Source organism: Poecilia mexicana, unplaced genomic scaffold, assembly GCF_051168715.1.
Source record: "Poecilia mexicana isolate PSO_F unplaced genomic scaffold, ASM5116871v1 scaffold_2, whole genome shotgun sequence".
In the NCBI taxonomy this organism is placed as follows: Eukaryota; Metazoa; Chordata; class Actinopteri; order Cyprinodontiformes; family Poeciliidae; genus Poecilia; species Poecilia mexicana.
This window is the reverse complement of record NW_028263371.1, coordinates 30,265,613-30,289,221: the sequence shown is the minus strand read 5'-3', so window position 1 is coordinate 30,289,221 and position 23,609 is coordinate 30,265,613. Positions and strand designations below refer to the sequence as shown.

Here is a 23,609-nt window from a genome sequence, read left to right as displayed (position 1 = left end):
GAAAGTCAAAAACATTGAGTACCTCATAGAATTTTAAAGAGAACATCACACTCAAAATGTTATGTTGTAATAATGTGATTTGGTGGGGAAAAAAAATTCACCTCACAAGATGATGTAAAAATCTGTGACTCTTCTCTTCCACTCAGTTTAATGCTTCAAAAAAAACTTTGGACCAATTATTGTTCTGACTTTCTTAAAACCTTTATAGTAATGTGTTTTTGTCACAGCTGATTTCCGCCTTGCACTCTTTTGTACGTCAGCATGTTTGTTTCAGATCCACATTTTCCAGATTTTAAAGCAAATGTTTCAAATCAACTCTGCATCTACTGATTATTTATTCATAACCTGCAATAGGAAATTGTTTGCTGACACCAATAAATCACAATTTAAAGGCTTGTACCAAAATATTTATTACCATAATTCAGCAGAATAACTACTCATCAAAATAACCTGATATGCAATTCTGATATATTGATATGAAATGCTTTATTTATGGCTATGAAACAGTACTTAAATAATGTGTAAACAACCATAAACTAACTTATTCTTGAGAATACACAAGAGAAATTAAAACAAAGAAAATACTTCAGAAAGGAATTTGTTTTTAAATTTTTTATAAGGTAAATTCATTTTACTTTATGAAATAAATGCATTTTTTATTTAAAATAAAAAATGCATTTTACTTTTTATTTAAATGAAATGCATATTTAAATTCATGATTTAGCTCATTCAAATCAGGGTGGTGTTGAAATTATTACAAAGTTTTTGTTTTTTTAATCGTCCATTCCATCCATCATCTTCCTATTAACCTGGGCTCAGGCCATGGAGGCATTGCTCCTTTGGGGGAATCCCAAATTCTCAGACCAGAAGAGAAACGTCGTCCCTCCAGGGGGTCCTGGTTCTTCCTCTGGTCTCCTGTCGTCCTGATGTACCCGGAATATCTTACCAAGGAGCCTAACTTCACAATAAGTTCTTTTCCCACAACCTTTGACCTCAGGTGTAGCTGTTTCATCTCTTCCACCACAAACTGGTGGGTCAGTTATTTTTCTTTCCTTGGTTAACCTGTTCAGAGTCAGACGTTTCTGCTGGTTTGACTGATGACTCCTGGTCTCTGTTGTGGCGATTTGTTAAGCCTGGTCGATTGTATAGGGAGAAGAGTCTTTCTTCAAGTACCAAGGGTTCTTCCACGACCCTGAAAATAACAACAGAGAACATCTTATTTTGTGCTTTTTTTCCCTTTTTCGTGCATTTGAAGCAAAGTGAGTTAAATCTGACGAACACATGAGATGAGAAGAAGGCATAGTGACATATTAACAATTTAAAATGTTCTAAAGCTAAAGGCTACATAAATCTGCAGTCCTTGAATTACAAAGAAAAGAGAGATGGTAGTAAATGTAGAAGTGGACCAATATTTCAAGAATGTGTCAAAGCAAGAGAAAGCACAGGAGTGTTACTGTTTACTTCGTGATGTGTATGCATTATATGCACGCCCTAATCACTTGGGATTAACTGGCTACTCCTACTTCCACTTAATATTAGACCAACCTGTTGTCTTCCATTCTCTCTTCTGTACCGTTCTTCTTCTCTTCTCCATCCATGAGTGTTCCACTAAGTGGGTTAAAAAATACAGAAGTCAAACTACATGAAGACATTTAAACTTAAAGGACTTAAAGGTATAACTACCAAGTTCTATAAGTTATCTGTTTAGTGATTCATCATCTAGTTATACACATAACTGTCTGAAGAACAAAATAAGCACAAAGAAATTCCTGTATTTTTCTCAAATGACATGGAATATATTTAAAAACTAATGCAAAACCAACAAGATTTAGACTTTTTCTTTGCAGATTTTTTCCACAGGTTTGTGAAATAAATTATTGTTCTCATTAGCTGTAATAAGGAGAGGAGCGCCATCTAGTGTTTGTAAATACAAATTGCAGACGGCAGTCAAAATAGGGGCATAAGGGACACTTAAATGAGGCTAATGCGAAAGCAGTTGGATACTCCATTACACACGCGGGTTTGCAACTCAACAACAAAACAAGAAATATTTTCAACTTTTGTTTAAAACAGTTTCTGTCCCACATCGTTAACCGTCTGTTGAGCCCATTACTACATGTGGGAGGGACACCAGCAAAGGAGGTGAAGGAGCAGAGCGGCTCCTATTCTCTTATTGATTATATAAGCACATGCACAAACAGCCGTTAAATTCAGAAAATACCAACTAGCAATCATTTTTACGTTTACGCCAATGAGAAAGAATAAATATTGGTGTAAATGAGGAATAACTATCAAAAGGGACTTACTTCAACATGTCCAACGCATCTTCATCTATCGTAACAGAGTTGATTTTTGTTGCATCTTTATGTTCCCTGTGTGATTAAATATATTTTCATCACACAATCGGCTGATTGAGACGTTTACCTGTCTATTATGTAGCAACAAGGCAGTTCAAAGTTCTTTACATGAATTAGAAGGAAATTCAAACAAAACAACAAAGCCAAAATAAAGATGAAAAAGTAAAAGTACAAAACTACATATTAGTTCCTCATTTTAAGAATAAGTAGTGTAATGTATAAACTATTAGGGGTTTCTCTGGATTCTTGTTCTGATAAAATTACATGTTGGGTCTCCATGTTTGGTAAGATTAGTGAGGTATACCAAATATTGTTTCTCCATGTTTGATTTTATTAGTAAGCATAAAATTAAATGTTGGTTTCAGTTGTTCTGGGTTGAGTTGTAGATTTGTACAGTATAAAGCTAAATGCTGGTTCTCCATGTTTGCTTCTTGTTCTGGACTGCTAAGTAAACTAACAGGAGTTTCTCTAGGTTTTGGTCCAACATTAAACGTATAAAGCTAAATGTTGGTCTAGAGTAATGAGTACTCCACAATTTCTAAAAGTAATAAACTAAGCAGCTTTCTGTTTTAAATTCTTGTCTAAAGTAATAGAGGTGACCTTTTTGTTAGTAAATGCAATAATTATAAAGATGAAGAACTATTGGTGTAAATGAAGAACAAGAATAAAAGGCTCTTACTGAGAGTTGATGTCTGGTGTATCTTTATGTTTCCTGTGTGATCAAAAATAGTTTCATCACACAAACATTGATCACCTGATTGAGACATTTACTGAGGTGATATAACCATCTAGACACTGTGACAGCAGTACCTTTTCTCTGCCTGTTTTCTGAGCGACACAAAGATGAGAGCAGCAACACAAAGCGCCAACACTAATCCAGCCACCACAAACAATCCTTTGGAGAAACAGGGACATGTCGATGAGAACGATTCAAATTATAAATGTAAAAACTGAAACCTCAGCATGAACTTACCAATAATATTGTAAGTGAAACCAGGTTCTACATCCAAACATGGTGAGAGAACATCAGAGATCAGAGTCACAAACAGATCATCCGTCTATAAATGTGAGTCTTGAAAAAAGTTCCTCACCATCATCAGACGTCTTTGTGAATCCAGGAACGGTGACCAGCAGCTCTCTGAGAGCAGCAGTTTGCACTAATACTGAACATTCAACCTGTGTGCTGTTGAGAGCTGAGAGCAGAACAGTGGTGGTGAAAGTGATGGTACCGTTGGTGTTGGTCACTCTGCTGGTGTTGTAGTGGGAGAAGCTGAGGTTCTGATGGAGAACAGTCAGTGTTACCATGGGAACAGGTCGACCTGTGGCTGAACAGGTCACAACCGACCCTGGAGGAGAGTTTGATCTGCTGACATTAATGAAGGGTCCATGCAGCTCTGTGGATAGAACAGACATGACAAATGTTGCACCAAATATTAAATGTTATACAGAGAAGAGTTAACCATCTGTAGATGTTCTGCTGCTCTTCACTCACCACAGAGTTTTAGACATGTTCTGCCTATCAGCGCTCCTTTAGGATAGGTATTAAACAAACATCGGTAGCAGCCTTCATCCTCCTCCATCACCTTCCTGATCACCATGGAGCAGCTCTGCAGAGATTCGTACTGAAAATCCATCTTGTCCTCCAGTCCTGCACTCACTCTGGAACCATACTTCTCGGTGTAAGTGGCGAGGTTCTTCTCTCCATCAGGGAGGACTTTCTGCCAGGTGACTTGGAGGACATCTTTAGTTTTAGAGAGCCGACAGCTCAGAGAGGCCTGGTCTCCCACTGCTGCCCAAACAGCCTCCTTTGTTTCTATTACAGCAAATTGACCTGAAAGAAACATACTGTTAGTAATAATAAAGTTTCCAGAGAGATGTAGTTTCACTGAACTGGTGAGCTTGTCTTCTTGGATTTAACTGGTGCAAAAAACGTTCACTACAAGCTGAAGATGGCTTTGGTTCAAGCTAAATAAGATGAATAAGAAGGTTAATTCATCATATATTCACAGTTGTTTTTAAGCTAATAGCTCCCCTACATCACCAGCCTCTGATTTTGGTAAAAATCTGTGTGGACAAATATTTAAAACAACTTATGATAACAGAAAACCAACAGATCCAACAGTCATGACATGCTTACTGCTGATTCCGTATAATCAAAAAGTCAAGTGTCAAACAAGAATTCCTCATTTAAGGAGAAAAGCAGCAAATGTTGTACATTTAGATCAAAATTAGAAAGTCAGCGTAATACCTGACTGTCAGGAAATATTAAGCAAACAGGTCTCAGTATACTATGTCAGCCTACAGACAAATACAGAATAATAAATTAGGATCTTTATAAGGATAATGTGAACATATTTGATGCTGATAAGTGACTATAGAAGAAGGGAAAACACAGCTATGACAGAATAAGTGCATGTTACAGGAGTAAAGTAACTCTTTGGATTCAAGTAAAATATAAAGAAATATAAAATACTAGGGAGAAATCTGTGGACCTTCACAAGTCTGGTTCATCCTGGGCAACAATTTCCAGATTTCTGAAGGCTCAAGGTTAATTTTTTTTTAACAAATAAATGCAAAAACGCGTAATTGGGATGTCCACCCATCAAATTGTTCAGAAATAACAAGACTTCTGTGACCCAGAGTTAAAAGGATTTTGATAAGAAATGTGTTAATCAATCCCAGAAGAAAAACAGTTTGTGAAGACTCTTGAAGCTGGCAAGAGTCTTTGCTGCAGGAGAAACTTGTGCACTTCATAATATATATGACGTCATGATGAAAGAACATTATGTGGAAATAATGAAGGATATGAAAGCCTGGACACTAATGGGTCTTCCAAATGGACAATGACCCACAACGCAGCACCCAGAAAATGCTAATTGAAGTATGTAAACTTGAAAAATGCTAAAAAACATAAAAACAAACAAAAAAGGGGCAACTTTCTTCAATATCTTAACTGTAAGTAGCAATACTATTTTCTATGCCTTTGGAACAAAATGTTAAACGTATTAAAACTAAAAGGCACCATAATAAGCAGGTTATTATCATCAAATGTATGATAATAAATCGCATTCTGCTGTCTAGTAGCGCAAGTCACTATGTATATGATAAAGCCTCGTTTTCATTTTTAGACGAGAAATAATAAATACACTTGCTTGTCGGGCTAAACTGATTACTACAAATATTAAGAAAATGTCAAATTATTGTGCTATAGCCACTCAATAAATCTGAAATCTCGTTTAAAATAAAATCCACCGACTGTAAAATATCTATGACCAAAACGAAAGAAAAACTAAAAACGTAGGAAAGATTCGTTTATCTGCATCGGTTTGCCAGAACATATCAGTTCTCACCAGTGTGAAGGATGGTGGTAAATAAAAACCAGCCGAGTAAAACAGCATGTTGCATTTTGTTGTCCTTTACCAAGTCGCCATATTTCCTGTTTTACTTCTTAATTTCGAACTGAGCTGGGTGGAAACAGACAGGTGTGTCCACATGTAAACGGTGTCGTCACGAGTCACGTGGACAGCTTCTGCGCCTCCGTAAAGGTGAGACAGATTCATCTATTATAGATTCATCCCTCTTTAAAAAATTAGGCTAATGATTATTTTGTTGTCGTCAGCCACAGTTTTTAAAGAGTTTTAAAGAGAAAAAAGTCGTACACTTTCCTTTGAAACATGAAGTTAAGGTAAATGTTCCCATGTAAAAGAAAGAAAAATGTCTTTGATTGTTAAACTTATTTTCTCAGAAATAAAAATCTTCATACCCTAACAGGCAAAAAGGAGTAAGTCATTTCAAGATATTGTAGTACTTGTATGCATCTGCTTATCTCTGCATTATTTCCCATAGGCCTATACTGACTAGGCTGATCTGACTTTAAGTGCGTTACTGTTCATTTACTTCGTTAACGGAATTCTGCATGCAGCCGTTGTGTGTTCTGGGGGGGATGTGTTTGTTTTAGTTCTGGATGCTCGCCGACTCTGGTGTGGACGTGTAAAGTGTGTCTGCATCGGCGTAAGAGCACATAAACTATCCAGTTGCACTCCTGCTTGGTTATCTTCATTAAAAGAAGATCAACATTATCCCCTCCTGGAGCGGTTATTATCCCGCACCTTTACAATCCATCCATTGCCGCCGTTAACAATATGATGATTTAAACAAGTTGTTCTGCTACTAACCAGACATAAGAAGAAAAATTTAAACCAATTAAACAAATAGACTGTAACTAAGCATACAAAGTGCATTTCTGCCCCATAAGGTTACGAAAATCTCTTTAAATGAGTTATAAATGATCAGACATTAGGTCGTCATGGTAACACAATAAAAGGAGACAATACAAAACAGTTTCGCACACATCTTATTAGTACTTGGTTATCAATATAAAAAATCCCAAAGTTGGAACCATTCAGTTTTCAAACATTTTAATAAACTAACTGGATTTTTAGCTGTCATTTTTATCTGTCAGGTTGGACATCATCAAGACAGTTTTTTTGGGGTTTGTTTTTTTTTTTTGTTCAAAAGGTGATCCTTTGAGGCTGTTATGTTCTGGACTTCTCTTGGCAGATGTTCAAAGTTAAATGTTGTTGTCATTAAAGGCTAAACAGTTCAAGGTCAGATGTTCCTGCTGGTTTTACTTATGACTGCTGGTCTCCATTTCGGCAGTGGGATAGTCTACGTGCAACTGGCTTACACTTGCCTCTCCGCCTTTTAGTCTTTTGGGAATGTAATTAATCTCTGGCCCTGGAGGTTCCATGTCTCTGAAAACGACAACAGACAACATCTCACTAAATGTCAAAGTCAGATCTTTCTACTGGTTTTACTTATAACTGCTGATCCTTCAGCAGTGTAACTGGAATGCATACCCCGTTTCATTGATTGGTCTTTTGCGTACATGACAGGAGACTATTTGGTTTGTACGCACACCTCTGACATTATATGGGGGCTCAATTATCTCTGGCACTAGAGGTTCCATGACACTGAATACAACAACACAGATTATCTCAGTGTTATTATTACACATAGAAGTAGGTTAATATTTTAACAATGTGGCAAAAAGACAAAAAAGCTGAATTGGTGTAAATGAGGAATAATAATAAAAGTCTTACTGAGAGTTGGTGTCTGATGCATTGTCATTCTCCCTATGTGATACAAATATATATTAATCACAAAACATTTGGCTGATTGAGGTGATGCAGCCATCCAGACACTATCTGACAGAAGTACCTTTTCTCTGCCTTTTTTCTGAGTCGCACACAGATAAGAGCAGCAACAAAGACACAGACCAAGAACACAAACCCAGTGATCACAGATTGTCCTTTGGAGAAAGAGGAACAAATGTTGATGTGGTCAATTCAATAACAAATGAAAAAACTGAAACCTTGGCATGAACTTACCAACAATTCTATAATCTGATCCAAACTCTACATCTAAACCTGGAAAGAGATACAGATATCAGAATCATACACAGATCTTAAGTCTGTAAATTTGAGTCTTCACAGGAATTCCCCACCATCTCCAAATGTCTCTCTGCATTTGGGAACAGTGACCAGCAGCTCTCTGGGAGCAGCAGAGTCAGGTCCAAACACCTCTGTGCAGAAAACAAGACAAATGTGACAATTAGTATTAAACATCTGTTATATCACCTTGGCTTAGAGAATAGTTCCCCATCTGAAGATGTATGTTCTGTTGCTCTTTACTCACCATTGAGTTTTAGACAGGTTCTGCCTATCAGAACATCTCTAGGATAGGTGTAAAACAAACATCGGTAGCAGCCTTCATCCTCCTCCGTCACCTTCCTGATCACCATGGAGCAGCTCTGCAGAGATTCATACTGAAAATCCATCTTCTCCTCCAGATCAGGTCTCACTCTAGAACCAATGTCATTGATGTAAGTTGCCAGTGTTTTTTCTCCATCAGGAAGAACTTTCTGCCAGGTGATCTGAAGAACATCTTTATCTTCAGTTAGACGACAGCTTAGAGAGGCCTGGTCTCCCACTGCTGCCCACACAGTTTTCACTGTTTCCACTTCAGCCAGCTGACCTGAAAGACAAAATACTGTTTGCAATAAAGTTTAGAAGTTCTTTCAGGATGATGCAGCATCACAGGTTAGACTGATGAGCTGGTTAACTGGTGCACAAAACTGAATAATTTTATGTGGAGTAACAAAATGTAATCGTCGGATGAGCTTTATAGCAACAGCTTGCAAATTGTTTTTTTTTTTTTTTGCATGGACAAATATTTCACTTGGGACTCGACACAGTCACCTACTATGTAGGATCATCTGTGGTGAGCACAGATTTTATCTAGTTAATGTATTACAAGGGAATGTCATCCATTTTTGACCAAGTCTTTCTTTCATTTTTGAGTGAGGAATAAGAAAATACCCTTTCTGATGAGGTAAAACTGATTATTATACTAGTAAGACATCCAATTATTGTGTTGTAAGTAACCACTCAGATCTTCTGGAATCTATCAAATCCAACGACTGTAAAATTACATTTTTATGACCAAAGCCAGAGGAAAACTTGTAAGCATATATGCTTACAAGTTTTAAGCATATATGCTTAAAAATTTACGGCATATATACCGTAAATTTACTTGTAAATTTACAAGTAAATTTACGGTAAAAAAAGGTAAAAAACCAACAGTTTTTGACCGTCGTATCCAAAAACATTGCATTACCGTAGAAATTACATGGAACTACCGTAAGTCGAAACTGCAAAGAAAGTCAGTAAATTTACGGTAAGAAATGGTAAAAGACCAACAGTTTTTGACCGTCGTATCCAAAAACATTGCATTACCGTAGAATTACATGGAACTACCGTAAGTCGAAACTGCAAAGAAAGTCAGTAAATTTACGGTAAGAAATGGTAAAAGACCAACAGTTTTTGACCGTCGTATCCAAAAACATTGCATTACCGTAGAAATTACATGGAACTACCGTAAGTCGAAACTGCAAAGAAAGTCAGTAAATTTACGGTAAGAAATGGTAAAAGACCAACAGTTTTTGACCGTCGTATCCAAAAACATTGCATTACCGTAGAAATTACATGGAACTACCGTAAGTCGAAACTGCAAAGAAAGTCAGTAAATTTACGGTAAAAAATGGTAAAAGACCAACAGTTTTTGATCGTCGTATCCAAAAACATTGCATTACTGTATAAATTACATGGAACTACCGTAAGTCGAAACTGCAAAGAAAGTCAGTAAATTTACGGTAAGAAATGGTAAAAGACCAACAGTTTTTGACCGTCGTATCCAAAAACATTGCATTACCGTAGAAATTACATGGAACTACCGTAAGTCGAAACTGCAAAGAAAGTCAGTAAATTTACGGTAAGAAATGGTAAAAGACCAACAGTTTTTGACCGTCGTATCCAAAAACATTGCATTACCGTAGAAATTACATGGAACTACCGTAAGTCGAAACTGCAAAGAAAGTCAGTAAATTTACGGTAAAAAATGGTAAAAGACCAACAGTTTTTGATCGTCGTATCCAAAAACATTGCATTACTGTATAAATTACATGGAACTACCGTAAGTCGAAACTGCAAAGAAAGTCAGTAAATTTACGGTAAGAAATGGTAAAAGACCAATAGTTTTTGACCGTCGTATCCAAAAACATTGCATTACCGTAGAAATTACATGGAACTACCGTAAGTCGAAACTGCAAAGAAAGTCAGTAAATTTACGGTAAGAAATGGTAAAAGACCAACAGTTTCTGATCGTCGTATCCAAAAACATTGCATTACTGTAGAAATTACATGGAACTACCGTAAGTCAAAACTGCAAAGAAAGTCAGTAAATTTACAGTAAAAAATGGTACCAGCAGTTACTGACCATAATATTCACAGCATTATACTGCCGTAGAAAATACATGGCATTATCATAACTGAATAAACATATATCCTAAATAATTGTGACAGTCACGAATGTAGAAAATACAGAAATATAGTGTAAAAATATAAGTAATTGTAAAGTTCTTAAAAAATTGTAATATTGCCAGCAGTTAATTACCCTAAACTTAACAGTAGCAATCAGCCAAAATTACAAATTTTGCTGATATTTAGATCTACAATGTAAAAGCATAAACAAGACTGCAAAAGAATTTTTTACAAAGAACAGAATGCTGGTGTGATATTTTGGTTTCTTTTTTAATAATGCCTTTAATACACCAAACTGAAATCTCAGCAGTAGACCAGGCATCGATCTGGCGATCCACCGATTGCAAAGCAAACTCCTACAGCCAACGCCACCATCATTTATGAGAGTATTTGATCATTAACATTAAGAGAACTGTATGTTAGCCCCTCTTGCTTGAATGAAGCTGAAGTTGGTTTCCAATTGCTGCTTCCAATTTGGGAAATGGCTAAAGGGCAATTCCACCTAATTTTTCACTACAATCAGCATCTTTAATTTACTGTAGCTAAAAAACTACAACACCTAGACTCTTCAAATCTGGACTAGATTATTCTCAACTAATATCAGAATATTTAAAACCAAGTGTGGGATTTGTAAAACCTTTATCTGATTTGTGAAACTTCAATAAAGAACAATTCTAGTGTTATCCAAAATCATACAAGTTGTAAAGTCACCCATCATTGAAGTTTCACAAATCCCACACTTGGTTTTAAATATTGTGCTATTAGTAGAGAATAGTCTAGAGAGTTTTTCATTTTGTTATTGTGAAAAATAGCAGGGTTTACAGTAAATGGAGACTGTTATTTGTCATGTAAACAAATAATTATCTAGTTCAGTGTTTTTCAACCTCTTTTGAGCCAAGGTACACTTTTTCAATTGAAAAAATCTCGAGGCACACCACCGACCAAAAATGTAAATGTTAGTTATGCGACTCAAGAGGAAAGAGACTGGAGTCAGCAGTTGTCGAGTACTCAATATATTTCTTTTCTTTTATCTTCTGTTTCATACCTTTCAGTTCAGCACAACATATTTGTCAAAACAACAAGAAGGAGAATCTCCCTCTCATCTCAACCACCTGGTTTTTAAAGGATGGGCTCCCATCCGGACTAATTAGAGGGGTGGAGCCATTTTCAGCTAGAACAAACAAACATGTGCACTAAACTATACCTAAAGAGTGTCTATAAAGTTACCATTAACTTAAACACCACTAAAAACAAAACTAGAAACAAACAATATGGAATCCAGTCAAAAATAGAAATACATCTCTCCCTCTCTGAAAATGGATTTTCCCAATGAGGCTAATTGGAAACACCAGGTCCTTGTCAGCGTTGCTCATGGGCGCACTTCCACGGCAACACAGGACCAGGTGACCTCAAAGAGATGAGAAAGATGATTAAAACAAATAAACAAATCAAATCACCTCCCAAAACAATACATTCACCCAAATAACCCAGAATATACAAAGAACATGAAAAACAGCACCTCTTAGGGAGGGGGTAAATCCCTCACAGTAAACAAAGATACTCTGTAGCCACCTATATTATATATATAGTCATTCTTCTCAAAGTGTCTTGAGTCCACTTCAAAAATACACAACACTGTGGGCTTAAATTTAAAGAAGTTCTAGAAAACTTCAGTGTTTTACAAACTAATCCACAAGCATTCTTTTAGCCAGAATACAGAAAATAATTGTTATTCTGAAAGAAGCAATAATATTTGGGAAAGATTTTACTGTTACAATATGAAGAGTTGCATGTACAAAATGTTAATATCTGTTTAATTTACCCATCTAATGTGAAACCTGTGCATGTTTGGATGAAAACAGCTGATTTCCTGGCAGAAATTGAAGAAAGACAAAGCTCTTCCTCAACAGCTCTCAGTCTCTCTGGTTTTAGTTTTCATAGTAGCCAGGCTTGAGAAGCTCACTTCACACAGACATGTTGTGGGAAATGGACCCATGTTCTTTCTAACTACTGCTGAGCTTCACTGTCTTTTCATCACTGTCGTCACAGTCTTGCTAAATACGATGCTCTCACCGCTACCTATAACATGATGCATGAACGTTATGCCTGTAACGTTCATGCATCACTAATTCTCTTGTTTTAATGTAAAATGCTCTGTACCTACCGCCATCTAGTGGTAAGAAAGTTACATCATTACGCCGCTAGTCACTACTACAGCAGACACTCGAAGATGGCATTATTTGCAGATAATTTTTTTTTTTTTTTAAATCTTTTAAAACCAATTACCGTATTTTTAGCACCTTCAAATTTTGGGGGGGAAAAAAACAAAAAAAAACCTGTAAGCTGCTCTCAGTTTTCCGTAAGGACCCAGCAGAGAGCTGCGTCCTATGAAATCTGCTGGATATATTAAGGACGCAGCACTACGTCTCCAAAGTCGAACCACGGTTTTTATACCGAGCTTAAGTGCAGTGGCTTTATTTCCCTCCTGTAGTGGCAGATCGACAGCCCTCAACTTAAAAGCTGCATCATATGAGTTTGAAAACATTTCTCCGTCGTGCCTGCTGCTAGCATGTGGTTGTTCTAAATGAAAATTAACGCGTTCTTCTTTGATTTACAATTTTGACTTCTAATGATTCACTTCCTGCTAGAGAGCCCCCTGGTGGTTGAAGAAAAATACACAGAAAAGCCACACCGGGCTACAATCCACATGGTTCAAAACTTAGGAAAAAAGTAGCGTTGTATAGACCGGAAAATACGCTATACATTTTTACTAAACGGAACATTTAATTTTCACAGATGCAACACTTCCATTAATGTTTTTGTAGGAACGGCTGCATAAATTATATTTCTCGTCTACTTTAGACTACATGTGCTTAAAATTATTGTTAATGGCAGAAGCAACTTTTTCCAAGTTTGGTTCAATAATTAATTTGAATTACTTTGAGTGTGAAATGTTCATGCATGCAAGTTAAATCTCTGAAGAACATGTTAGCTTTTGTTTCAATACTTTGGTAATACTTAGAAGTATAAAGCTTGGCATCAGAGATAATATTTAATATTTTCCTTTGACCTCTTGACTCTCACCCCCAAAATACTTGCACTAAAGTCACTGGGTCCATGGCAGTTGAAGGATTTTAAGATAAGAGAATTTAAATATTAATATTTTACAGCTTTTCTCAGTTTGGGTGCATCTCTCAGAACAGAATTGAAATTCTTAAAACTACCTGTTCAATCTTCAAATTACTGTGTCACTTCTGCACATCAAAAAAATTAGTTTTGCAAGTTTTGCTTTTGTACATCATGTAGCTGGTTATGTACACTTCTATGCTTTTCCCCCCGTTGTAATTTGCTTTTATCATCTTGATCAAAATATGTTAACCCTCCTGTTGTCCTCGGGTCAAAATGACCCGCCACTGTGTTAACCCCCCCCCCCCCAAAATCCCCTAAATGTAATTTTTTTAACTTGAGATTTTAAGACTTTTCCTAGATTGGCCCAGACAATAGAAAAAGTTCAGTGTTGCTTTTATTCTCATTTCCATGTAAGCTGTACAAAAAAAGGTACAAAGATGGTCTTCAGGTCAAAATGACCTGTGAGGCAAATGGAGTTGAAATCAAGGTCACAGAGTTATTTACAAACCACAAAATGTTACAAAGTTTTAGTTGTGTCTCAGATCAATCAGTAGCAGAAGTAAGCAGAGAGTGGAAGGCCAATTTTCTGAGCCACAATGCCACTCAAACTCTTTCACACCTACTCAAGACTGATACGATTTGATGACCGTGAATCAAGACCAGCAAGACGTATGACAGACAAACTTGCAGCCATAAGAGAGGTATGGGACAAGTGGGTGGAGCGGTTGCCCTACCTCTACAATCCAGAGCCTGATGTAACAGTGGATGAGCAACTGGTTCCATTTAGAGGTAATCTGTTTTCATATTTGTAATAAAAGTGATTTTCACTATTGATTTCTTTGACTGTTTTCTGTGACACTGATACTAATCACTGATGCTAATGTCTTTTGTCCAAAGGTTGTTGTCCTTTCCGGCAGTATATGCCCAGCAAGCCAGCAAAATATGGGATCAAGTCATGGGTGGCTTCCGAATCAAGCTATGCTTGGAAAATGCAAGTCTATACTGGGAAGTCAACCAGTGGATGCCCAGAGAAGAACCAGGGGTTGCGAGTTGTGCTTGATGTGACAGAGGGACTGAGGGGTCACAATGTGACATGTGACAATTTCTTCAACTCTTATGAACTCGGACAGCAGCTCCTGAAGAGGAAGATCACCATGGTTGGTACAGTTCAAAAGAACAAGCCTGAGCTCCCACCTGCACTGCTTGGGTCAAAGGAGAGAGAGGTCTTCTCCTCAAAGTTTGCCTTCACACCCACCACCACTCTAGTTTCCTACCTCCCAAAGAAAAACAAGAATGTAGTTCTTCTGAGCACACTGCACAAAGACGGCGACATTAGTGACCGTGAGGACAGGAAGCCAATCATCATCCTGGAATAAAACCGAAACAAAGGAGGTGTGGACAACCTAGATAAGGTGATTGGAGCATATAGCTGCAGAAGAATGACTGCCCGCTGGCCCCTGGTCATCTTCCACAACATCATTGATGTGTCCTCCTACAATGCCTTTGTGATTTGGATAGAGATCAACCCAACCTGGATGTCTCATAAGCACAACAAGAGGAGGGTGTTCCTGGAACAGCTAGGAAAGGCACTTGTAACTCCACTCATTGAAAGAAGGAAGCATGTCCCCCGTACAGAAGCCTCAGCAGCAGTTGTGAAAGCTATTCAGAGTGCAGCAGCTCCTGATCAACCTGAGGATCCATCTACCACTGCCACTTCCCCAGCTAAGCCAAGTAAGAGGAAGAGATGTCAGTTCTGCCCTCAGACTGTAAAACACATACTGTGTGCTGCAGGTGTAAGAAATATATCTGCAAAGGCTGTGCACTTGCATACTGCCCTACATGTGCCAATTAGTTGAATGGGTTATGTTATTTTTCATATTTTTGTATTGTACATCCTCTTGTTCACTGGAGAAAAGTAAAAGAAAATTAGTCACTGTGATGAATAAAAATGCATTCGAAACTCATTTTGCACATTTTTTTTCTTAAGCTATAGAAATTCAAGTGGAGAGGGAAAAGTCAAGTATTCACACATTTTGTGGTGAGTGACAATATACAAGATAGAATTTGGTGTTTAAAATTCAATTAAGCTGCTTATATTGGGGGTTTAGTGAAGACGGGTCATTTTGACCCGGAGGATAAAGGGTGTATACAGAAAATGAGGACAACAGGACAACAACGTGTCTGTGTTGAATTCTCAACTTCCAAAATAGCATCAGTTCATTCTGTAAGTCTTAACATGCATAAGTCTTAAAGTTGTCATAATGTGAATCATATATTAATTAATTTATATTCTATTATTTTCTAAATCTGTCCTGAATTGGTAAATTGCTCCCAAGTGAGTCCTGAGTTTCTCTAACAGGTCAGTGTATGAACCATTAGCTCAACCAACGATCAACCAGTTTTCTGAAACAGATTGGAGGTGCATCTTGTGAACCATCAGTTGGCAACATTATGCTCTATATAGCCAGAACACAACACAGTGTTACATGTCTGAGAACTGATGAACAAGTATCTGGACAGAGTGAACAGCCAGAGAGAAGAAGAGGAGTGAGGCTGAGGAGGAAATAGTTGGGAGGAAAGCAGAAGAAGAGTCAGAAGAGGCTGAGGACATCTGCCAGTTTCCATCAGTCCAACATCAGGACATGGCTGAGACCCACAACATGATGCTGATGGAGGTCCTCCCACCCTACTGTTCATTCCTTAACCCCACTGAGGAAAAAAGATTCCTCAGTGGAGTTAAGGAACAAAGTGACTATGGAAATTAAAATGTAATGTAATTTCTACAGCACTGTACAGTTTTCCTTGAGGAGATTGTCCTGTGGCTCCTTTTCTACTTTTTTTGTTCTCTGCATTTCTGTCTTTTTCTTTCTGAATCACCATGGCATGGTCCATGAATAAATTATAGCAAAAGCGTAAATCAGTGTTTCTCAATCCTGGTCTTCAGCGTCACCCTGTCCTACAGGTTTAGGTATTTCCCTTCTGCCACACACCTGAATTCTTCTTCTTCTGATTTTATTGGCGGGTGACATCTAACGTTAAGATGTATTATCGCCATCTACTATGCTGGAGTGTGGATCAGAGTATCTCCCTTTAATCTAAATTCTCATAAATAATCTTGTTTCCTTCAAAAAATTTAGAACTGCTTTATTTATTTTATGTTTAGTTAATATCTTGTTTAATTTTAATGTCTCTATATCATATTTCATAATTTCTCGCCTTAGCTTCTCTCTACTTGCTGCGTACTTTTCACAATGAATTATTACATGTTCTACTGTTTCCATATCCCTACTGCACTCACAACTACCTGTTGGATGTTTCCCTATCAGATGTAATGTTTTATTTAATCCGGTATGTCCAATCCTCAATCTTGTCATTATCACTTGTTCTTTTCGGTTTTCTCCAATTATTTCCATATTTCCTACTTTCTTTTGTATATTAAATAAATGACGACCTTTAGTTCCTTCCTCCCACAATTGTTGCCATTCAGACTTAATTTTTCTCTTAATAACTGATTTTATTTCAGATTTACAATATGCTATTTCCATAATTTCCTTTTGTTTTAAAGACTCTTTAGCTAAATGGTCTGCTATGTCATTCCCTTCTATGTCCTTATGAGCAGGTACCCACATAAACCTAATCTTTATTCGAATTTGTGTTATTCTAAGTATTACTTCAAAAATTTCATATACTAAATCCATACGAGTTTCAGATGACCTATTTAAAATAGACATTAATGATGATAATGAATCTGAACATATAAGAACATTTTCAATTCTATTTTGTTCTATCCACTGTAAGGCCATCAGGATTGCTAACATTTCCACTGTATAAACAGATAATTAATCAGATGTTCTTTGCTTCTTAACTATACCTAGTTCAGGAATAACATAAGCAAATCCAGTTTTATTTGAAACTAAATCTTTTGATCCATCTGTATATATAACTGTAAATGATTTATACATATTCCTAATTCTGTTATTCACAAAATTTTCCCAATTATTATTTTTATTTATCTGCATTTCTTTATAAACTTCTAAATCTACATTCACACATGGAAATAGCCAATAAGGTGTATTTGAATATGGCACCGCAGCAGAGTATGTCTTTCCCTGTATACCTATTTCCTTAATGCATTTATCTGCTGCCCAGGCAAAACAGTCTATTTTAGCTTTTTCACTCTCCCAGCAAGGTTTCAGCGTTCTTACTGCTGTATTGTTTTCCTCCTTATGCCCCTGCAAACTTACCCAATAATTCAGCATAATTTGCTTTTGCCTCAAATATAAAGGAATCTCCCCCATTTCCACCTGTACTGCTAAAGATGGAGATGTCTTTAAAGCTCCACAACATAATCTCAAAGCTTGATTCTGAATAACTTCTAATTTATTTATCATTGTTTTTGCGGCTTGCCTGTAAACTACACATCCATAGTCCAAAACTGATCTGATCAGAGCCATATAGATCTTTTTTAAATTAATTTTATTTGCACCCCAATCTACTCCTGTTAAACATCTCATTATATTTATAACTTTTTTACATTTCCCTTCAATATACTTAATGTGATCATTCCATAAAAGCTTGGAATCAAATATGATTCCTAAAAAACAAAATTTACTCACTTTTTCTATTTTTCCCCCATACATTTTTAAATCTATTTCCTCAATCTTCTTTCTACCAAACACGACAGTCTTTGTTTTATTTACTGAGAATTTAACTCCCCATTTATAAGCCCAATTTTCAACAGATTTAATAGCTTTTTGCATTTTCTCATACACTAATCTTACGTTTCTCCCTTTCCTCCACAAGGCTCCATCATCAGCAAATAATGACTGCTTGACATCCTGATCTACCTCTTCGAAAACATCATTAATCATAATTGAAAACAATAAAGGACTGATAATGCTTCCCTGTGGAGTACCATTATCAATTTTATATTTATTGGACCTTTTTACTCCCAACTGTACCTGTATAACTCTGTTCAACAAAAAATTTCTAATCCAATTATAAGCCCTTCCTGTAATCCCCATTTTATATAATTGTATAAGCAACCCATCCTTCCATACCATGTCATATGCTTTTTCAATGTCAAAGAATATTGCTACCACTATTTCCCTATTAATTTGGGCTTTTCTAATATCTGATTCTAAGCAGATAACTGGATCCATTGTACTCCTTCCTTTTCTGAACCCACTTTGACACGGGGACAGAAGTCCTTTACTTTCTACGTAGTATGTAATCCTTTCTGTTATCATTCTCTCCATAATCTTTCCTAAACATGAAGTAAGTGCAATTGGTCTATAACTTAAAGGGTTTATTCAGAACTGCTGGAGCAGGAAGTTGAGTTTGAACTGTGACGTCATGAGTCACGTGGATTTAACTCGTTCGTCAGGTTTATTAAAGGTGTTTTGATCCTGAAAAAAAAAAAAAAAAACCTAATATTACATCAAATATAAATCTTTGGCGGAAGTTATCCTCACCCAGACAGGCAGCATGAACAATTTTTTTTATTAAAAGACATAATAATAATGGCTGTGGAAATAAATAAGACATGAGAAGTGTGCAGTGAGAATAAGTTCCAACTGTGTCGTTCTCAAGCTTCACTCTCCTTTATCAGTCAGTGGCTTAAAAACGTTTAACTTCTCAGAATATAAATCAAAACACAAGATCATTGTATTGAAATTAATTTTTATAGATTCATGTTTTGTTCCAATGAGTCTGACCTTTCAATTGGTCTTCAACAGCTTACCTGTTTTTCTGAATATATTTTAAAGTATTTCTTTGGACTGTGGTTATTGTTTTTTTAGTCAGCCATGACAGCAAAACTGGTAGTTCTGGAAATATTAGAAAGTCCAAAAAATTGAGTACGTTGTGGACTTTTAAAGAGAACATCACACACTCAAAATGTTATGTTGTAATAATGTGATTCGGTGGGGAAAAATATTTCACCTCACAAGATGATGTAAAAATCTTTGACTCTTCTCTTCCACTCAGTTTAATCCTTCAAAAAAAACAAACTTTGGACCAATTATTGTTCTGACTTTCTTAAAACCTTTATAGTAATGTGTTTTTGTCACAGTTGATTTCCGCCTTGCACTAATTTGTACGTCAGCATGTTTGTTTCAGATCCACATTTTCCAGATTTTAAAGCAAATGTTTCAAATCAACTCTGCATCTACTGATTATTTATTCATAACCTGCAATAAGAAATTGTTTGCTGACACCAATAAATCACAACTTAAAGTCTTGTACCAAAATATTTATTACCATAATTCAGCAGAATAACTACTCATCAAAATAACCTGATATGCAATTCTGATATATTGATATGAAATGCTTTATTCAGTACAACTATAAATAATTCTCTTTTTTGAGAATACAAAGGGGAAATTAAAATAAAGAACAATAAAGGAATTTGTTTTTATTTTAAATGAAATACATATTGAATTTTATACTATAACTAATAAAAGATCAACCTTGTGTTGAAATTATTAAAGTATTTTAAATCATCATCTTCCTATTAATCTGGGATCAGGCCAGGGAGGCATTGCTCCTTTGAGGGAATCCCAAATTCTCAGTGCAGCTGAGAAACGTCGTCCCTCCAGTTTGTCCTGGTTCTTCCTCGGGGTCTCGTCCTGATGAACCCGGAACATCTTACCAAGGAGCCTAACTTCACAATAAGTTCTTTTCCCACAACCTTTGACCTCAGGTGTAGCTGTTTCATCTCTTTCACAACAAAGTAGTAGCTCAGTTAGATTTTTCATGGTTAACTTTTTCAAAGTCTGATTTTTCTCTTGGATTTTCTGATGACTGCTGGTCTTTGTGGCAGCGGTGTTTTAGGTCTGATGGACATACGATGTCTGCCACTGTTGTAGGTACCACAAGAGGTTCCGAAACACTGAGAAACAACAACAGAGAGCATCTTATTTTGCGTTGCTTCATTCCTCTGCTATTTCTCTTTTCCATGCATTTGAAGCAAAGTGAGTTAAATCTGATGAACACATCAGATGGGAAGAAGGCAGAATGACAGATTAAATGTTCTAAAATTAAAGGTTACATAAATCTGCAGTGCTTGAAATACAAAGAAAAGGGAGATAGTAGTACATGCAGAAGTAGATTCATATTTTAAAATGTTGCAAACAAGAGAAAGCAGAATAAAGTCTGGTGTGAATGAGGAATAACAATAAAAGCCTTAGAGAGTCAACATCTGATGCATCTTCACTTTCCCAGTGTGATACAAATATATTCAGTTGTGATTAAGTGGCTATTGCTACTTCCATTTAATATTATACCAACCTGATGTCTTCTCTTGTCTCTACTGTAGCATCCTCATTTTCTTCTTTATCCTTGCAGCTGTTAAACGTGTAATCTCTGCAAAGTGGGTTTAAAACATTACAGCAGTCAAAGCACATGAAAAAAAAACATAACATTTTTAATAAATACATAACAGCACAAATGTTCTATTGAGTGAAAACATTCAAACTGAAGTTTATCACTAAGTTACGTTCTACAAGTTATATTTTATGACTTATCTAGTAAAACAAATAACTTATTTATCAGATCTTTTACACATGCACAAACAGCTCTTAAATTAAAAAAAAAAATCAGACTAGCAATTTTTTTATGCCATTACTTTGGCGCCCTTCTATTGCAGCACCCCTACATGTCAAATATGGTTCATACCAATATTTACGCAAGTGAGAAAACAGAATAAATATTGGTGTAAATGAGGAATGACAATAAAAATGGTCTTACGCCAACATGTCCAATGGATCTTCCTTCTTCCTGTGAGATACAAATATAGTTTAGTCACATAAACATTAATCAGCAGATAAAGACATTTACTGAGGTGACCTTTTGAAAAGGTACTAAATAAAATTATTGTAAAAATGAATAAATATTGGTGTAACTGGAGAATAAGAATAAAAGTATCTTACTGAGAGTTGATGTCTGATGTATCTTTATGTTTCCTGTGTGATCAAATATAGTTTTATCACAAACATTCATCATTTGATTGAGACATTTACTGAGATGATATAACCATCTAGACACTGTGACAGCAGTACCTTTTCTCTGCCTGTTTTCTGAACGACACAAAGATGAGAGCAGCAACACAGAGCGCCAACACTAATCCAGCCACCACAAACAATCCTTTGGAGAAACAGGGACATGTCGATGAGAACGATTCAAATTATAAATGTAAAAACTGAAACCTCAGCATGAACTTACCAATAATAATGTAACTGAAACCAGGTTCTACATCCAAACCTGGTGAGAGAACATCAGAGATCAGAGTCACAAACAGATCATCAGTCTATAAATGTGTCTTGAAAAAAGTTCCTCACCATCATCAGACGTCTCTGTGAGTCCAGGAACGGTGACCAGCAGCTCTCTGAGAGCAGCAGTTTGCACTAATACTGAACATTCAACCTGTGTGCTGTTGAGAGCTGAGAGCAGAGCAGTGGTGGTGGAAGTGACGGTACCGTTGGTGTTGGTCACTCTGCTGGTGTTGTAGTGGGAGAAGCTGAGGTTCTGATGGAGAACAGTCAGTGTTACCATGGGAACAGGTCGACCTGTGGCTGAACAGGTCACAACCGACCCTGGAGGAGAGTTTGATCTGCTGATAGTAATGAAGGGTCCATGAAGCTCTGTGGGGAGAACAGACATGACAAATGTTACACAAAATATTATAACAAATGTTATACAGAGAAGAGTTAACCATCTGCAGATGTTCTGCTGCTCTTCACTCACCATAAAGTTTTAGGCAGGTCCAGCCTATCAGCGCTCCTTTAGGATAGGTATTAAACAAACATCGGTAGCAGCCTTCATCCTCCTCCATCACCTTCCTGATCACCATGGAGCAGCTCTGCAGAGATTCGTACTGAAAATCCATCTTCTCCTCCAGATCAGGTCTCACTCTAGTACCGAAGTCCTTGATGTAGGTGGCGAGTGTCTTCTCTCCATCAGGAAGAACCTTCAGCCAGGTGATCTCAATGATGTTTTTATCCTCAGTGAGCCGACAGCTTAGAGAAGCCTGGTCTCCTACTGCTGCCCAAACAGTCTCCTTTGTTTCTATCAGAGCCGACTGACCTGAAAGAAACACAGTCAACAGTAAAACTAGGTCAATCTGGAAAGACTCAGACGGACAAAAGGGAAACAATTAAAAGATTTAATGACAGGAATGAATAACAGTTCTTTGGCGCTCGGACCCCGGCAGCAAATTCAAGCTGAGATTTGATGTGAACTCGATGAACATCCCGATAACTGATTAGGGATGCTCTCCCCCCGGGGCCCGACACTGGTGGTGGTGGTCAGGAAAGGGTGCTATCCTAGAGAGCTGAAGGATGTGGGTGGAGAAGGGGAGGTGGTGGGTTGAACGCAGCTGGTAAGCGGCTGACGGCTTGGGTGTGGATCCTTTATGCAGAGCCTGATTGCTGATTGAACGCACCGGGTGAGGTCCAGTCCTGAGGTCGGAGATGAGTATGACGTCGATGGGCGAATGGAGGAGGCGGAGTCTTCCAGTCTGAACTTCCGCTTTAGCTCCATTTCTTAGAAGGAGCACTTATTGTTTAAAAAATGTTTGGATTATGTTGTTTATTTGTAGAACATAGAATGATGGTTTTATTCAAATGCATATTAACAAAAGCACAAAATGGTTGTAAATATAACAAATTGAGCAAAATACTCATTTCCATCTGTAGTCCCTGGTTTAAACAACACGCAAATTCATCCCAGATTAGGTTCGTTTTTAACCGAGGAATAACAAATACACTCATCCTTATTGCGCTAATCTGATTATTACTATTAAGGCATCCAGTTATTGTGTGTTGTAGTCGCTGAAACATTTTAAAATATATTTGCAGATTATAAAATTACAAATTTTTGACTAAAGGTAAAAACAGACTCGCAAAGATGAGGATAAAGTAGTCAATGTGCTCCGGTGTATAAAAACAAAGCTGCTCTCACCTGTCTGAAGGATGATGGTAACTAAAACACAGATGATTGTAACAACAGGTCGCATTTTGCAACCCTTTCAAGTCAACATACTTCCTGTTCTACCTGTTGATTCAGAACTGCTGGAGCAGAAAGTTGAGTTTGAACTGTGACGTCATGAGTCACGTGGATTTAACCTCGTTCATCAGCTTCATTAAAGGTGTTTTGATCCTGAAAAAAAAAAACCTAATATTACATCAAATATAAATCTCTGGCGGAAGTTATCCTCACCCAGACAGACAGCATGAACATTTTT

General features: G+C 36.9%; 3 protein-coding genes across 7 annotated transcripts; all 3 read right to left on the bottom strand.

The window, feature by feature from the left end:
- Positions 1 to 392: 392 nt before the first annotated feature.
- Positions 393 to 5,842, bottom strand: LOC106909956 (OX-2 membrane glycoprotein-like). 2 transcript variants are annotated; one of them, XM_088014357.1, is made up of 9 exons: positions 5,708 to 5,842; positions 3,850 to 4,188; positions 3,449 to 3,751; positions 3,331 to 3,357; positions 3,168 to 3,252; positions 3,037 to 3,069; positions 2,307 to 2,372; positions 1,546 to 1,608; positions 393 to 1,192 (listed from the first exon to the last, which is right to left on the bottom strand). In XM_088014357.1, exons 1-9 carry the CDS (start codon positions 5,760 to 5,762, stop codon positions 1,036 to 1,038), a joined length of 1,128 nt encoding a protein of 375 aa, XP_087870483.1. In that variant the 5' UTR covers positions 5,763 to 5,842; the 3' UTR covers positions 393 to 1,035. The 2 variants fall into 2 exon arrangements, with proteins under 2 accessions (XP_087870483.1, XP_087870489.1); XM_088014363.1 differs by lacking the exon at positions 3,037 to 3,069.
- Positions 2,350 to 23,457, bottom strand: LOC106913815 (nectin-4-like). Of its 4 annotated transcripts, XM_088014372.1 has the most exons (9): positions 23,327 to 23,457; positions 22,112 to 22,450; positions 21,706 to 22,008; positions 21,590 to 21,628; positions 21,427 to 21,511; positions 21,298 to 21,330; positions 21,116 to 21,145; positions 20,657 to 20,731; positions 19,605 to 20,258 (listed from the first exon to the last, which is right to left on the bottom strand). In XM_088014372.1, the coding sequence occupies exons 1-9, from the start codon at positions 23,379 to 23,381 to the stop codon at positions 20,108 to 20,110; spliced, it is 1,110 nt and encodes a 369-aa protein (XP_087870498.1). In that variant the 5' UTR covers positions 23,382 to 23,457; the 3' UTR covers positions 19,605 to 20,107. The 4 variants fall into 4 exon arrangements, with proteins under 4 accessions (XP_087870504.1, XP_087870498.1, XP_087870512.1 ...); XM_088014378.1 differs by lacking the exons at positions 19,605 to 20,258; positions 21,298 to 21,330 and adding an exon at positions 2,350 to 3,069 and having other exon boundaries at positions 21,116 to 21,141; XM_088014386.1 differs by lacking the exon at positions 21,298 to 21,330.
- Positions 7,701 to 8,415, bottom strand: LOC148160759 (OX-2 membrane glycoprotein-like; the record flags this gene model as incomplete). The annotated part of the gene is made up of 3 exons (XM_088008155.1): positions 7,701 to 7,786; positions 7,864 to 7,941; positions 8,055 to 8,415. Coding segments are annotated over 3 exons (525 nt in total), but the record flags the coding sequence as incomplete, so codon positions are not given.
- Positions 23,458 to 23,609: the final 152 nt, after the last annotated feature.